Below are 16,967 nucleotides of genomic sequence, written 5' to 3'. Positions count from 1 at the left end.
CTGTGTTCAATCCATTAATTCAGAATACCAACGAAAGTTATCAAATGTTGGCATTTCAAATGAGTCGAATTGCTGATTTTTTTGGTACTCCCCCACCACCTCCTAGAGTAAATCCTGTTACTCCACAAGTGATACTACCTGCAATGTCTTTGACTCCAGTACAGCAAAGGCCAACTTATGTGGCCAGTGAAACAGAAATCATGACAAAGATCAAGGCAGAAATTGAAAGGTTGCTCAAGTGCAAGTTCATTCGAACAACCAGGTATGTAGAATGGTTAGCTAATATTGTCCCTGTCATTAAGAAAAATGGGTCACTTAGGGTTTGTATAGACTTTAGGGATTTGAATAATGCTACACCAAAAGATGAATATTCCATGCCTGTAGCCGAAATGTTAGTTGACTCAGCAGCAGGACATGAGTATTTAAGTATGTTAGATGGCTATTCAGGTTATAATCAAATTTTTATTGATGAGGACGATGTGCCAAAAACCGCATTTCGTTGCCCTGGTGCTTTAGGCTCCTATGAGTGGGTAGTGATGCCTTTTGGTTTGAAAAATGCTGGAGCAACATACCAAAGAGCCATGAACTTGATTTTTCATGATTTTATTGAAATATTTAAGCAAGTTTATATTGATGACATTGTTGTGAAATCCTCTTCACAGGATGAACACATTGAGCATCTTAGAAAATCATTCGAAAGAATGAGAAAATGTGGATTAAAAATGAATCCACTGAAATGTGCTTTTTGTGTACATGCAGGAGATTTCCTTGGCTTCGTTGTGCATAAAAAGGGCATAGAAATTAACCAAAACAAGACAAAGGCTATCATGGAGACAAAACCTCCAGGAACGAAGAAACAGCTTCAATCCTTGCTAGGAAAGATCAATTTCTTGAGAAGGTTTATATCAAACCTAAGTGGCAAAGCTCAACCTTTTTCTCCACTGCTGAGGCTCAAGAAAGGCGATGTGTTTGAATGGGGAACGGAACAACAAAAGGCATTTGATGATATTAAGGCATATTTGTCGAAGCCTCCAACTTTAATGCCTCCTATTCGAAACAAAGCAATGAAGTTGTATGTCGCAGCATCAGATTCGACTATTGGAAGCATGCTCGCGCAAGAGGATGAAAATGGCGTAGAAACACTACAACAAAAAAGGGCCTTTAATAGCGCTTATTTTGGCTTTTAATAGCGCTTTAAAACGCTATCACTGATACCGCTATTATAGGTACGGGTGCCTATAATAGCATTTTAAAACGCTATCAAATATTAACCTTTAATAGCGGTTTTTGAAAAAAGCGCTTTCATATGTAAACTTGCGCGACCTACAAGGACTATGGAAACAGGTTTCTATAGCGCTTTATTCTGAAAACGCTATTATAAGTTAGTTATTTAATAGCGCCCGCGTGTAAAGCGCTATTATAATCCTTCAAGCAAACAACTTATAATAGCGGTCGTGCTCAAAAGCGCTATTATAAGTCTTTTTCAACAAAAAAAAAAATAATAATCCCTTTTTTGTCCATATCGTTTTAAATTATGCTATATTTTTTTCTTTCTAAACAGAGAGAGCTCAAAGGCATATTTTTCATAATTATGCTATACTTGGATAAGGTAAAAAAAACTAAACAAATTTTATTAATCATAAAATAAATCAACACATAAGAAATAAGTTATGTGCACTACAATATAACCAAGTATATGCAATTCTACATAATGAATGAAGTCCCCTAAAATGTCTACACATGAGTGCAACTTGGACCATTTCTTCCCATTTAACTAAGTCGCTCTCCCATTAGATCTTTATCTACTATTTGATTTAATCTTCTCTCTAGGTGTAGAGCATCTTAACCTGAAAGTTATTCAATTCACAGTATTCAATTCAAGTGTTAAATTATTTTTAATACCAGCGAAGTACTCAAGTGAAAGAGAGAAAGAGATACCTGCTGGCTGCAATTTGATTCTTGACTCCCTAAGGGTTACAATTGAAGAAAAATCATTGGCTCATTATTATCTGCCAAAGCTCAAAATGTAAAACAATGTTAACATACCTCTAAGAAATTGTCATTGAACTACCCATAAAGAATTACATCAAATGTCATTTGACATTCACCACATCAAGATAATTCTTTGAAAGCTATAAGACAAGCTTGTAACTCTTTTCAATAACATCTAATTTGAAAACTATCATGAGTACCTATTTATGTGCAAACACAAGTATTTATTAACAGCTTGATTAATTTGTATGTTGCCATGTACTGCTCTAGATATAATCCAAGGGACCTGCAATTTTAGGAACATGTTTTTCATAGCAGCTATATAGAGAAATAATAGAAGGTATATTGATAATCAAAATCAAATGAAAGAAAAATAAGGGAGTGCATCAAACTAACTATATGCATAAATAGTTCTACAGGAAAATCCAAACAATTAGCTTATACTCAACCAAACCCAAGACGATGTTGCATACCATGTCTCAATGGTCGAAGCTAACGATCAAACAAATTTTCTCTCTTTTTGATTTTTTTCCCCAATTTTCAATAATCCAAAATTTTGAAACTAGCATGCTTTGTCCCTTTCCAATTGAGTAACTATAGCACAACTATACTAAAATAGATGTTTCACAAGGTCAGATACTACATCATTAATAAAATAAGACCAAAAATAAAAGTTTAAATATTGCATGAAGCAATCAAAACAATCATTTTCAACAATCACAATTTTATTCTACCATCCTCACCTTCTCCAGCTTTAGTAACTCCAAGTGTAATGGATAATCCGACATACATTCAATTATAGAATTATTAATTTCCACAATGACAACTTTTGGGTTGTCGTATATATTTCCAATTTTAACATGCTACATAACAAAGTCTATTCCTCAATCTAACATGGCATACATTACTAACTTAAATAAATAGAATTATTAATTTAAATAAATTGAACACCACTAGCCAAATAGCAAACAGATAGTAGTAGAAGAGAGACTACCTACTCTGTCAAACAGAAGCTCAAAACAAGCTTTGCGATGACCAATGAGCATAGCAACCGTACCAAAATTTAGAACCGAAGCACCCTGCTCCTTCCTTGCAGACACAGATCAAAGATACGAATGCTACTAGAAATAAACCAAAATAAAGGCAAATAAGTAGCAAAAACTAATAACAACTGTATAACTGACCTTAGCTAAGTATCCACAGAAGTCATTAGGGTGAGTAGATATGAGTTGATCATAAACACCTAAAAACATAGCTAACAGCCAAAGGCATCATGCTGGATGACTTGTTCTTCGATTGCAATTTATGAATCAATTTCTTCCCAATTTTCCAAATCGATCTCTTTTCTATCAAATTTAAGGGCTATGGCCTATGACTGACTTGTTTACATGCACGTTCAGACTACAAGACAACCAAAATGTTAAGAGTTAAAACATATCAATAGGAGAGAGTTCATACAAAGGTTGTCATTTCATAATAATCATGTCCATAACACTGATCATAGCAACAAAGTCAGATATCATATCAAACTAATGGCAACAAATTAACATCAGTGACACCAAATACTATGATATTAGTAATTATACACTCTTTAACCTACATGTTATACATTTAAGTTAACGCCTTACTACATAATGGACATGATACATATATCATCATTACCATTTAATCTTTTCAATCTACTAAGGTTGAAAAAATCATAGCTGAATAGCCAACACCAAAAAACAGTTTTGTCTTCTAACTTAAATTAATTTTGAACTTATAAATATTAAATAAGTCCTAACAAACAAAAACCCTAAGCTAACAGACAAAAACATTTTGAACAACACCCAAAACAACTTTGTCTTCTAACTTAAATCAATTTTGTAAATTAACTTTTCTCAACCATTCCTAAGCCTACCTTCATGACGGAGGTTTGAGTTGTGATGAGCACCGTCAATGAACGAGCTGTGATAAGGGCGACCGAACGAGTTGTGATGAGCAAGGCAAGGAACGAGCTCGAGTACCACTTCAGACGGTTAAATTGTTGGGTTCTGGGTTCACAATATGGTGGAGAAAACAGGATTTATGGGTTAGGGTTCACAGTGATTTATGGGTTCTTGGATATTAGGGTTCGTAACGATGTGAGAAGGAAACTGATCGCAGAAAATCAATCGGAGGAGAGGAACGATTTATGGAAAACGATTGTTCTGAGTTGAATTTCTCTGGGAAACGGTTGCACTGAGTTCGATTGCTTTGAGTTTGATGGGAGAAGAGGAACAATTTCGTTTCTAGGGTTGTTTGATTTGCTGGGAATCGATTGGGTTTGAAGAAATTATTGCGAGATTGGGTTTGAAGAAACTATGAATTCAGAATGTTTGCATCGTGGGTTCAATACTTCAATGTTTAATTTCTTAGTTTTTATTTTGTTTTTTTGATAACTTCTGTTTCTATTTTTAATTTTTTTTTATTAAAAAATAAAAATAAAAGGTTCAAGGGGTCAAGGGTTCGATACTCACCCACCATCCTTTTTAATTAATTTCAAGCGCGCGTTTTATGCTTTAATAGCGTGTTTTAAAAAAGCGCTGTCATAATGCTTTGTGTGTTAGGCTTTAATAGCGGTTTTTTACAAAACGTTATTATAGTGTTCGCTAATTGAAGGTTTTAATAGCGTGTTTCATAAAACCGCTATTATAAATGCTACAGTTTAAGTTTTTATAGCGTTTTTTAAACGAGCGCTATTAAAAGGGCGCTATTAAAACTCATTTTTGTAGTAGTGAAAAAGCTATTTATTATCTCAGTAGAATCTTAAATGATGCTGAAACTAGATATAGTTCAATTGAAAAACTTTGTCTATGTTTGTATTTCTCTTGTACCAAACTTAAGCAATATATCAAGCCAGTTCATGTTTATGTTTACTCTCGTTTTGATATCATTAAGCATATGTTGTTAAAACCAATCTTGCATAGTCGAATTGGGAAGTGGGCTTTAGCTTTAACTGAATATTCATTGACTTATCAGCCTCTGAGGGCTGTAAAAGGCCAAATAGTGGCTGACTTCCTTGCTGATCATTCAGTGGTTGAAGTTCCGATAGCATATGTGGAATCTGAGCCTTGGGTGTTATACTTTGATGGCTCGAAGCACAAACATGGTACAGGAATTGGAATCTTAATCATTTCTCCCTTAAAGATTCCAACAAAGTTTAAGTACAAGATTAGTGGAACGTGCTCCAATAATGAAGCCGAGTACGAGGCTTTAATTGCAGGCCTAAAGATTCTTTTAAACTTGGGGGCAAAACATGTTAAAATCAGGGGAGACTCGGAGTTAGTAATAAAGCAATTGGCAAAGGAATACAAATGTATTCAAGAACATTTGATGAAATACTTTGTTATTGCCTTTTCGTTACTAAAACGGTTCGATTCATGTGATATTCAACAGGTGCCTCGGATCGAGAACCAAGAAGCAAATGATTTAGCCCAAATTGCTTCTGGCTATAAGGTAACAGGAGAAAAATTAGATGAGTTAGTTGAAATTAAAGAAAAACTAATCTCATGTGAAGTAATATCCCATCAGCTGGGGGCAAGCGAACAAAGTGTCGAAATGGAGTCAGAAATGGCAGATGCACACTTTGATGAAGTGATGACCGAAATCTTCGTAATTGACAATTTGGATGACAGTGATTGGAGGCAACCCATTGTTAAATACATAGAAAATCCAACAGGTATAGCCGATAGAAAGGTTAAGTATAGAGCCTTGAGTTACACAATCATGGGAAATGAATTATTTAAGAAAACACCTGAGGGAGTTTTATTAAAGTGCCTCAATGAAAATGAGGCGTACGTAGCAATTTCGAATGCCCATAGTAGGGCCTGTGGCGCCCATCAAGCAGGCCACAAAATGAAATGGCTTCTGTTTCGACAAGGATTATATTGGCCTTCCATGCTTAAGGATTGCATAGAATATGCGAAAGGGTGTCAAGAGTGTCAAAAACATGCAGGGATACAACATGTCCCAGCCAGCGAGTTGCACTCGATTGTCAAACCTTGGCCTTTTAGAGGCTGGGCTTTAGATTTAATTGGTGAGATTAGGCCTGCGTCATCAAAGAACCAACGTTATATATTAGTTGGGATTGATTATTTTACCAAATGGATAGAGGCTGTTGCCCTAACAAATGTGGATCAGGAAACGGGGATCAATTTTATCCAAAACCATATTATTTATAGGTTTGGGCTTCCTGAGACGATCACTACAGACCAAGGAACAGTGTTTGTTGGTCGAAAGATGCAAGATTTTGCTGAACAATCAGGCTTTAAACTAATAACTTCGACGCCTTGTTACGCTCAAGCAAATGGCCAGGTTGAAGCAGCCAGCAAGGTCATAATTGGTTTGATTAAAAAACACATTGCTCAAAAGCCAAAGAACTGGCATAAGACCTTGGACCAAGTCCTATGGGCATGCAGGAATTCTCCTAAGGAATCAACAGGTTCGACGCCCTTTCGACTAACGTATGGTCATGATGCTGTGTTACCTGTTGAGATAATGATGCAGTCAATTCGAGTGCAAAGGCAATTGGAACTACCTCCTGACCATTATTGGAATTTAATGCTAGACGAATTAATAGATGTGGATGAGGAGAGGTTACAGGCGTTGGATGCTTTGACTCGACAAAAGGAAAGAATTGCTAAAGCATATAATAAAAGGGTTAAATCCAAACTCTTCAACTTAGGAGATTTGGTCTGGAAAGTTATCCTTCCCATGGACAGGAGAGATCGAGTCTTTGGAAAATGGTCACCCAATTGGGAAGGGCCATTTAAGATTTCCCAAGTATTATCAAATGGGGCTTACGAGATTGAAGAGTTAACTCCTGAGAAACGTTCAGTCAACATGAATGGCAAGTATTTAAAGAAATACAAGCCAATGTTGCAAGAAATATGCATAAAAAGTGAATAACGCAAGAATAAAAAAAAAAGAATTGCGAAATGGTAAAAGAGAATGCCAAAAAAGGATAAACTTTTATTCATAAAAAATCAACATTACAACCAACCATTCAAGAATATTCAAGAAAGTACAAGAACTGGTTGAATGTTGAAGGGTAACCACTTAGGGTTTACCCTGAGCTTGAGCTCCTTCATCCTTTGAATCAGAATTGGAGAGTTCTGAAATCTGAGAGTCTTCGTCCTCAGAAGAAGGAGTCGGAGTTCCTGGGTACTCTTCGTCAGGCTCTAGGGTGCTGAGGAACTCAAGGTAATCTTCATCTTCATCATCCGAACTGGAGCTTGAAGAGTCAGAAGAGAGAATCCAGCTATTTATAGAGGCGTGTGATTTGAAGAGTAAAATAATCCAAAAAGGGAAAATAACAAATTCTTCAACTTCCTATGTTGACAAGTGTCCAAATCCCTTGACAAGTGGGAAAGAAACAATTTTTGGAGCCAATCCAAAGTTTTGAATGTCAGCCTAAACGATAGGAGAGATAAATGAAAAGAAAGATATCCATTAACACTTTCAAAAATGCCACTTCCTCTTTTGATAGACACAGTCAAAAATGGCATTTTTGGGGGGCAATTTGTTGGACATAAATTTGGTATTTATCAATTAAATATAATTGGTGGGTCCAACATTTATTTTGAAGGTTATATTGTCAAAACAAAACTTTCAAATATTGTGTCGAGGTGAGACTACATCGAAACACAAGAGCTCTTCGAGGGCGTCGAAAGGCGCACGTTGGGTTTGGCTTTGCCAGGAATCTGTCGAGAGAATGAAATAAAATTGAAAAGGTTAGTTGGGCCAAGCCCAAAGGAGCAACAACGGCCCAATAAGCATTGGCGCGCATTGAAGGAGTGAAAGTTGAAAGTGGAGAACGTGGGCCAACGTGGCAGATCGAAGAGCGTCCAGATGATCAAGAAGCAGTTACCACTTCGTTGTAGTATTTATAGCAGTTTTTCATTCAGAACAAAGGTCACAAAATTTTATACAAACACTCTCTCTAAAATTCTAAGTACTCAGCGATCGAACGAAAGGAATTCAGAGGAGAAATGTATGTTTTGTGAACCATCTTTATTTGTAATTGCTTTTCATTCAATGCAATTTACTTTCCAGCAATTTTCTTTAGTTTAATTCGAATACTTGCTTGAGAAACTGCTACTTCGAGGCGATTCGAACTAGTTTTCTCTTGTATTAATTGAAAACGTTTCAATCTCTAAGTGTTTGTTTCCTTGTTAAAACGAACATTCAAACATTTCTCTTAAATAAATAAAACACAAAATTGTCCTAAGATTTACTAGTTGGTCTCGCGAGTTTAAATACTTAAACTAGCGGTTGTTTACCAAATTTCCACGTAAACAAGACGCTAATTAAGAAATTAAATGTGATAAAATGATCTTAGAACTTGTGTAACTGACCTTTTAAAAATATAAAAAACACTATTTTTAATAAAATATTACTTATTTTGACATTCTTAATTAGTGTTTCGGAAGTGCCGATTAACACTTAGTTAACATGATGTTAATATAAAAACCCTAAGATGTTTGGGCTGAGAGCCCAACCAAATTGAGAGGAAAAATGGCTTCTCTTATTTTTCATGCCAAATAGGAGAAATGGCATGCAAAATGCATTACTAGATCAAATTATTAGAGTGTGTTTGGATGGAGGAATTTTTGGAGGTAAAATAATATTTTGAGGGAATTCAAATGATTTGAGGTGAATTTCATTGTTTGGATGAAAATTTGAAGAATTTTTAATATGATGGAAATTTATGAAGTATTTTGTTCAAGTTAAATTTAGAGAATTTCAAAATGACACCTAAAATCAAAGAATTTGAAATTCCTTCTTCTCTATAAACTTTTAAAAATTACTAATTGATCGTAAAACCTAACATCAGCCGAAAAACCTAAAATTGACGATAAATGCTAAATCGGGCGAAATTCCAAAAAATCGGCAGAAAAAACCTAAAATCGGCCAAAAGCCCAAAAATCAACTATAAACCCTAAAATCAGCCGAAAACCCAAAAAATCGGCAGAAAAACCTAAAATCGGCCAAAATTCCAAAAATCGACTATAAACCCTAAAATCGGCTAAAAACCCAAAAAATCGAACGAAAAACCAAAAATCGACCGTAAACCTAATATCGGCCAAAATCCAAAAAATCGACTATAAACCCTAAAATCGGCCGGCAACCCGAAAAATTGGCAAAAAAAACCTAAAATCGGCCAAAATTCCAAAAATCTACTATAAACCCTAAAATCGTCTGAAAACCAAAAAAATCGGCCGAAAAACCAAAAATCAACCGAAAACCCAAAAAATCGGCCGAAAAACTAAAATCGACCAAAATCTAAAAAATTGACTATAAACCCTAAAATCGGCCGGCAACCCGAACAATCGGTAGAAAAACCTAAAATCGGCCAAAATTCCAAAAATCGACTATAAACCCTAAAATCGGCCGAAAACCCAAAAAATCGGCCGAAAAACCAAAAATCGACCGAAAATCCAAAATCGGCCAACATCCAAAAAATCGGCCGAAGAATCTAAAATCGTCCCTAAATCCAAAAAACTCGGCCGAAAACCTAAAATCGACCCAAAATCCTGAAATTGGCTATAAACCCCCAAAATCGGCCGAAAAACCTAAAACTGTAGGGTTTCCTTTCATCAACGTCCTCTTACGCACTCACTCCATTTTCTCCTCTCTTTTCACCATCAACATTGTGTCAAATCGTAACACTACTGTCCTGTTTCATTGTTTATTGTGCGTTTATACTCTAATCTGTTCATAATCGTTTATACTCTAATCTGTTCATAATCAGTTTTCCTTTTCAGAATAACTTTGATTGAATTTGATAATCATCTAGTTTTAGCTTTCCATTTGCATTGCTTTCATAATTGTATTCTCAGGTAAAACTATTGTACTGATTCTTTGTTTATTGTGCGTTTATACTCTAATTTGTTCATAATCACTTTTCCTTTTCAGAATAACTTTGATCAAGCTTGATAATCATCTAGTCTTAACTTTCCTTTTGCATTGCTTCATAATCGTATTCTCAGGTAAAATTATTATCATGTTTCTTTGTTTATTGTGCGTTTATACTCTAATCTGTTCATAATCACTTTTCCTTTTCAGAATAACTTTGATTAAGCTTGATAATCATCTAGTATTAGCTTTCCATTTGCATTGCTTTCATAATCGTATTCTCAGGTAAAACTATTGTCCTGATTCTTTGTTTATTGTGCGTTTATACTCTAATTTGTTCATAATCACTTTTCCTTTTCAGAATAACTTTGATCGAGCTTGATAATCATCTAGTCTTAACTTTCCTTTTGCATTGCTTCATAATCGTATTCTCAGGTAAAATTATTGTCCTGTTTCTTTGTTTATTGTGCGTTTATACTCTAATTTTGTTCATAATCACTTTTCCTTTTCAGAATAACTTTGATCGAACTTGATAATCATCTAGTCTTAACTTTCCTTTTGCATTGCTTCATAATCGTATTCTCAGGTAAAAGTACTGTCCTGTTTCTTTGTTTATTGTGCGTTTATACTCTAATTTGTTCATAATCACTTTTACTTTTCAGAATAACTTTGATCGAGCTTGATAGTCATCTAGTTTTAAGTTTCCATTTGCATTGCTTTCATATTCGTATTCTCAGGTAAGTAAAACTATTGTCTTGTTTCATTGTTTATTGTGCGTTTATACTCTAATATGTTCATAATCACTTTTCCTTTCCAGAATAACTTTGATCGAGCTTGATAATTATCTAGTTTTAACTTTCCTTTTACATTGCTTTCATAATCGTATTCTCAGGTAAAACTATTGTCCTGTTTCTTTGTTTATTGTGCATTTATACTCTAATCTGTTCATAATCAGTTTTCCTTTTTAGAATAACTTTGATTGAGCTTGATAATAATCTAGTTTTAACTTTCCTTTTGCATTGCTTCATAGTCGTATTATCAGGGTAAACTACTATCCTGTTTCTTTGTTTATTGTGCGTTTATACTCTAATCTGTTCATAATCAGTTTTCCTTTGTAGGATAACTTTGATTGAGCTTGATAATAATCTAGTTTTAACTTTCCTTTTGCATTGGTTCATAGTCGTATTCTCAAGGTAAAACTATTGTCCTGTTTCTTTGTTTATTGTGCGTTTATACTCTAATTAGTTCATAATCAGTTTTTCTTCATTTTGCTAGCTTGTTTGCGGTTAAATTGTCTAAAAGGAAAGTTAACTTTGATTGTTTGCAATTAGATAATCCTCTTGCATTGCTTCTTTTTAACATATGAAGCTAGAAAATTTCATCAAAAATCTCAAAAATCGTGTATGTTTTACCTTATAATTTGTACATTATATCAAAGAAATTAAGTCCATTAAAGAATATAATCAATTTTTGTTGTTGTCTTCAAAGTGTTTCTGCTAAGAGCGAGTGAATGTACCTTTACCTTGTTACTTTTGCTTTTTACCAAAAATAAATTGAGTGACGAATTTTTGAATTGGGTGCACTTTTTCTGCTTCAAAATGTTTCTGGTGCTGAGATATATTGTACATTTGTGAATGGTTTTTCTTTCTTATTCAAATGGTCAAAAAACGACTCGTTGTTGGCCTTTCTTACAAAAATGTAGATGAGAAGCTTGCGAGGACCATTCGGGCTACTATTCGGTCTTCAAAAGACTTCAAAGATTTTCTTATCAATGACTTTCAATTTTCTCCTGATGAAATCGTGTATATGTCGGATGAATTAGATGAGAATTGTCCAAAGGATAGAGACATATTAAGGAAGCTATCTTTCATGGTAAGAATGGGAAAACCCGGCGATGTTTTGGTTTTTTATTTCTGTGGCCACGAGTGCCGAATTCCAGCAAGAACGACGAAGAACAATTCTTCATTTATCGAGTATCTCGCAACTGGACCGACGAGTGATGGGGAGTTAACTATGATACAAGGTAATTACTTTATTATGTTGAAGTTGTTGTTAGTTATTTTTGTTGTCGTATTTAATGTTGTGTTTTTGAATTCATTTGTTGCTGTATTATAATACATTTGTATATTTATATTTGCAGATCATGATTTCCGAGAGATCGTAGAAACTGTGCTAGAGAAATGTTTTGAGGTAAAATAATGTTTTGAGGGAATGCAAATAATTTGAGGTGAATTCCATTGTTTGGATGATACTTTGAAGAATTTTCAAAATGATGGAAATTTATGAAGTATTTTGTTCAAGTTAAATTTAGAGAATTTCAAAATGACACATAAAACCAAAGAATTTGAAATTTCTTCTTCTCTATAAACTTTTAAAAATTACTGTACTAATTGATGGAAAAACTTAAAATTAGCCGAAAAACCTAAAATCGACGATAAACGCTAAATCATCGGAAAATCCAAAAAATCGGCAGAGAAAACCTAAAATCGGCTGAAAACCCAAAAAATCGGTAGAAAAACCTAAAACAGGCCAAAATTCCAAAAATCGACTATAAACCCTAAAATCAGTCGAAAAACCAAAAATCTACCTAAAACGAAAAAATCGGCCGAAAAAGCAAAAATCGACTGAAAACCCAAATAATCGGGCGAAAACCTAAAATTGACCAAAATCCCAAAAATCGACTATAAAACCGTAAAATCGGCTGAAAACCCAAAAAATCGGCCGAAAAACCTAAAATCGACCGAAAACCCAAAAAATCGGCCAAAAAACAAAAAAAATATGCTGAAAAACCCAAAATCGACCCTAAAGCCAAAAAACTCAGCCAAAAACCTAAAATCGGCCAAAATCCCAAAAAACAAATATAAACCCAAAAAATTGGCCAAAATCGCAAAATTTGACTTTAAACGCTAAATCGGCCAAAAAAACCTAAAATCGACCGAAAAATTTAAAATCGTCCAAAAACCCTAAAATCGGCTGATTTATGGTTTTTGACCGATTTTAGATTTTTGCGCCGATTTTTTCGGTTTTTCGGCCGATTTAATGGTTGATAGTCGATTTTAGATTTTTTTGGCCGATTTTAGGTTTTTCGGTCGATTTTTTCAGTTTTTCGGCTAATTTTTTGGGTTTAGGGTCGATTTTATTATAGTAAATAAAATTAAATGAAGGAAATTCAATTACATTATCCAAACAAAGAATTTTACAATTGATGAAATTTTAACACTTTATCCAAACATTAAAATTTGAAAATCGAGAGAATTCAATTAAATCAATTGAATTGCTTAATATTTAAAATCCCTTGAATTTCTAGAATCCCTCGTTTAAAAACACTCTTAGTAATTTGTATCTTCATTCATTTAATTTTTGTGTCCAAATTTGTCTGACAGTAAACGGACCTATTTTGTCATGATCATTATAACGGGCAAACTTCACTGACAATGAGGGTCCCAGACATGAGTTTCCCCATCCCATTCTCACATGCTTATCACTGATCCTGTTAACTCACAATTACGTCACCAAAAAAAGGACACAAAATCTAGCACCTCATCCTCGGATTTAGATTGCATCCGCTCAAAACTCAGACAGAATGCAGAACACAGTTCAATTTTTTTAAAAATTAATAATAATAATAATAATAAAAAATTAATAAAAAGAAAAAGTTTACACTAAAACAAACATGTTCGGTCTTAATCAAACAATCATAGATACTCTTCTCCTCGATCAAATAATAATCATAATCTTCATTGCATATTATTAAGTCATTAAAAGGGGCAGTAAGGGTTATCATTCACATTAGGTTCAAGAATAACTCTATAAGTAAGTTGTACACTACATTCTTATCCATAAACCTTATTAGGTCATCACGAGGGGACAGCCGGGAGATCATCCACATTGGGTTCAAGAACAACTCTACAAGTGAGTTGAACACCACACTCTTACCCAAAACCTTAAGTTGTTAGATTTATGGGTCATCTCACCTATAAAATGTTCAACCTCCACTTTTCTAATATGAGATTTAACCACTCACACTTGTCACACAACACATAAACTCAACCAAATTCCAAACCTACCTTGCGTTAATTTCATGCAATCACACGCAATCAAGTAGTCAGGAGATTGCCTTCGATAATTCTAGTTTACTAGTATTTGTTTTTTTAAAATGCTAACACATGCCTTTAGTGCCCAAAAATTATATAAACAATTTCTTAAAAGTACAAAAATTGCTCTTTTAATGCAAATTTCTATTTTTAAATTCATTCACATGTGCCCTAAGTTAGGGAAACATTTTTTTAATCAAAATATAATTATATATCCCTTTCATTCTCCATAACCACATTAATTAATCAACACATTCCAAACTACTACAAATGAAAAACAATAATCATATCAGGTCCTATATATAAAGAACACATCCTATATATAAAGAACACATCGAGAAAAATACACATGTTAAGGATGTTTATTTTTTATTAAAAATTCTAAAATGTTATGTGTTATTCCAAAACTAACCTTGAAAATATGTTTGTGTAATTAATGCATAACATTGAAATAAGTTACATTTTATACGATTTAATAAGGGTATACAAGAAATTATCTATTTAGTAAAAAATAAATTTAAAAATTGTTTCTTATAAAGATGACCAATTTTTTTTCTTCAAAGTGTTATTTATATATAGGACCAGAAGGAGTACTTGATTGGCAAAAACAACATAGAAAAAATGTACTCGAGAATGTACATGTATGAAATTAACAAAATAATACTAATTGATTAGCACAAACAACATAGTAGAAATCAAACCAAAATGTACATGTATGAAATTAATTAAAAACCACCATCATAATTGTTAGATATTGTAGAAAACTAAACTCCTACAATATCTAACAATAATGTACATCACCATCATAATCTAAGGAATAATTACATTACTACATTCATCAGAAGATTTCTGTGTTCCACCTTGACAAAAAAAGAAAACATGAGGACACCTAAACAAACAATTATCAACTAAACTAACATTAGCAGAATCTTGTTTAAGAACAAGCAAAGGACGAGGTATTCCACCAATCAAATAATTTCCCCCCAATAAAAGTCTCCCAAATGGAGCAATACCAGTTTCTGGAAAAACTGTTTTTAATGCAAACTGAACCGGTATTAAACCAGTGAACCGGTTATTCTCCAAAGATAAAGAAGATAACTTTGGTAAAAAAGCTAAAAAAGATGGTAAAAAACCTTGAAGCTGATTATTGCTTATATCAACTGCTATAAGCTCGTTTTGAAGTGACTCTGTTCCAAATGAAGGAGCTTCAATGGATGAAAACTCGTTGAATGAAAGTGTTAGTTGTTGTAACGATGGAAGCTGAAAGAATATAGAAGGAACATTGCCATTGATTTTGTTTGAACTGAAATCAATAACTTGTAAATAATTCAAATTCTTGAAGCTTTCAGAGCTTAAACCGGTTAATTTATTGTTCCTCATTGAAATCTGAACTAAAGAAACCGGTAATGTCACCGTAAATTCAAATGGGTCACCGGAGAATTCATTGTTACTGAGATCTATGTAGTAGAGATTTTGCAGAGAACCCAAATCGGGAAATTTTCCGGTGAGGTTGTTTTCTTGAAGTTCGAGTTTTGTTAAGCTTTTAAGATTGTTGAAAGTTGAAGGAATCGTTCCTTGAAGATTGTTGTTATCGAGATAAAGTTCTTGAAGATTTGAAAGTGAAGATCCAATGGAAGATGGTATTTCTCCGGTGAACGAGTTAGATGATAGACTGAGTCGACTCAGGCGAGTTAAGTATGAAAGAGAATCGGGAATTGAACCGGTGAAGTAGTTGTTTGAAAGTTCGAGAATTTCGAGGTAAGGAAGATTGAGGGAAGTGAGTGAACCGGTGTAACCAGCTTGATCGAGAGTGAGTTCGGTGACTCGACTGAGTTTTGAAACGGTGATGTCACATCTGAATCCGCAGGTAAATTTGTCGCTAAAGAGATTTTCACATGGGTCGAAGGTGAAGTTCCATGTGTTCACGCATGAACCTGGTTTCACTGAATCAGGGTTTATGTTTTGTTTGAATTGTTTTAGAGCTTTTATGTCTTCCCAATGGGTTTTTGATTCTGAAAATTTTAGTAGTGTTGTTGATGAAACTATGATGAGTGAAAATAGAAGAAAATTTAGAGATTTCATTTTGTGATTTTAAGATTTAGAGAGAAAATGTGTTTGAAATAGGAGTTATAAGGGACCCTTATTAAGGGTAGGGAGAGTGAATCTGGACCGTTGAATGTGGAATGAGAGATGAAAAGTGAATTTATGAAATGTTTTGTTTCTTTTCCACTCAAAAGGAGTTAGGAGTCAGAGATTTTTTTATGAGTGGGTTCACGGGTGAATGTGAATGAAATGATGAAACTTTACTATATGAAATTAAGATTTATTTTTTGAGATAGAAGAAAGGGATAATGATAACCTTTCTTTGATGTGTTGGGGATCCTATGGGAGTATTGGTTTAAGGACACATTTGAGTATTTATAAATTGAGGTGTGTCTTATGTAATACTCCCTCCTTCCCATATTATAAGAAAAAAAAAAATCATTTTTTCATGTCTCAAATTATAAGCAAAAAAAACTAACTTTTATAATTTTCAAGATAAACTTTTAATTAATTTACTCTTTCTCTTCTTTTCCCCATAATCAATAACCAATAAAAACTGTTTTTACATCTTTCCATGAAACTTATTTCAACAAACACACAAAAAGTCAACCTTAAAATTATCATATTTTACTTTTCTTAATAAGTGTGAAAATATTTTTTTTGCCTATATTATGGGACGGAGTATTACGTGTTGATTGAATGAGATGAATAATTAATGGGTTAAATTTTTTGTTTTTAGTATATAGCTGTATTTTTTGCTTTTAAATATTATTTGGTGGCTTTGTAAAAATAAAAAATTAGATTGTTTGGTGGCCAACGGCTATGTAAGCTTCTTATCCAACATTCTTATATTTCCTTTGAGAATAACATTTTTAAATAAGTTCAATAAGATTTTTATAATAACATTATCACGATATAAATTAATTTTATGCCGATAATTAATAGGAATAATCCAATTCT

General features: G+C 33.5%; 2 protein-coding genes and 1 long non-coding RNA gene across 4 annotated transcripts; 1 reads left to right on the top strand and 2 right to left on the bottom strand.

Moving 5' to 3' along the window:
• Positions 1-1,683: 1,683 nt before the first annotated feature.
• On the bottom strand, positions 1,684-3,994 carry LOC123910398. Of its 2 annotated transcripts, none has more exons than XR_006810205.1 (5): positions 3,893-3,994; positions 2,987-3,393; positions 2,193-2,278; positions 1,939-2,009; positions 1,684-1,847 (listed from the first exon to the last, which is right to left on the bottom strand). It is a non-coding gene; the product is annotated as an uncharacterized LOC123910398 (long non-coding RNA). The 2 variants fall into 2 exon arrangements; XR_006810206.1 differs by having other exon boundaries at positions 2,991-3,393.
• Positions 3,995-11,526: 7,532 nt separating this feature from the next.
• Positions 11,527-12,069, top strand: LOC123904201 (metacaspase-7-like). The gene is made up of 2 exons (XM_045953891.1): positions 11,527-11,893; positions 12,011-12,069. Exons 1-2 carry the CDS (start codon positions 11,527-11,529, stop codon positions 12,067-12,069), a joined length of 426 nt encoding a protein of 141 aa, XP_045809847.1.
• A 2,544-nt stretch (positions 12,070-14,613) lies between these two features.
• On the bottom strand, positions 14,614-16,378 carry LOC123910397 (LRR receptor-like serine/threonine-protein kinase FLS2). Its single transcript, XM_045961496.1, has one exon. It carries the CDS (start codon positions 16,044-16,046, stop codon positions 14,775-14,777), a length of 1,272 nt encoding a protein of 423 aa, XP_045817452.1. The 5' UTR covers positions 16,047-16,378; the 3' UTR covers positions 14,614-14,774.
• Positions 16,379-16,967: the final 589 nt, after the last annotated feature.

This window comes from Trifolium pratense, linkage group LG2 (genome assembly GCF_020283565.1).
Source record: "Trifolium pratense cultivar HEN17-A07 linkage group LG2, ARS_RC_1.1, whole genome shotgun sequence".
NCBI lineage: Eukaryota > Viridiplantae > Streptophyta > Magnoliopsida > Fabales > Fabaceae > Trifolium > Trifolium pratense.
The sequence above is the reverse complement of the archived record's forward strand: the minus strand, read 5'-3'. Positions and strand labels throughout refer to the sequence as shown.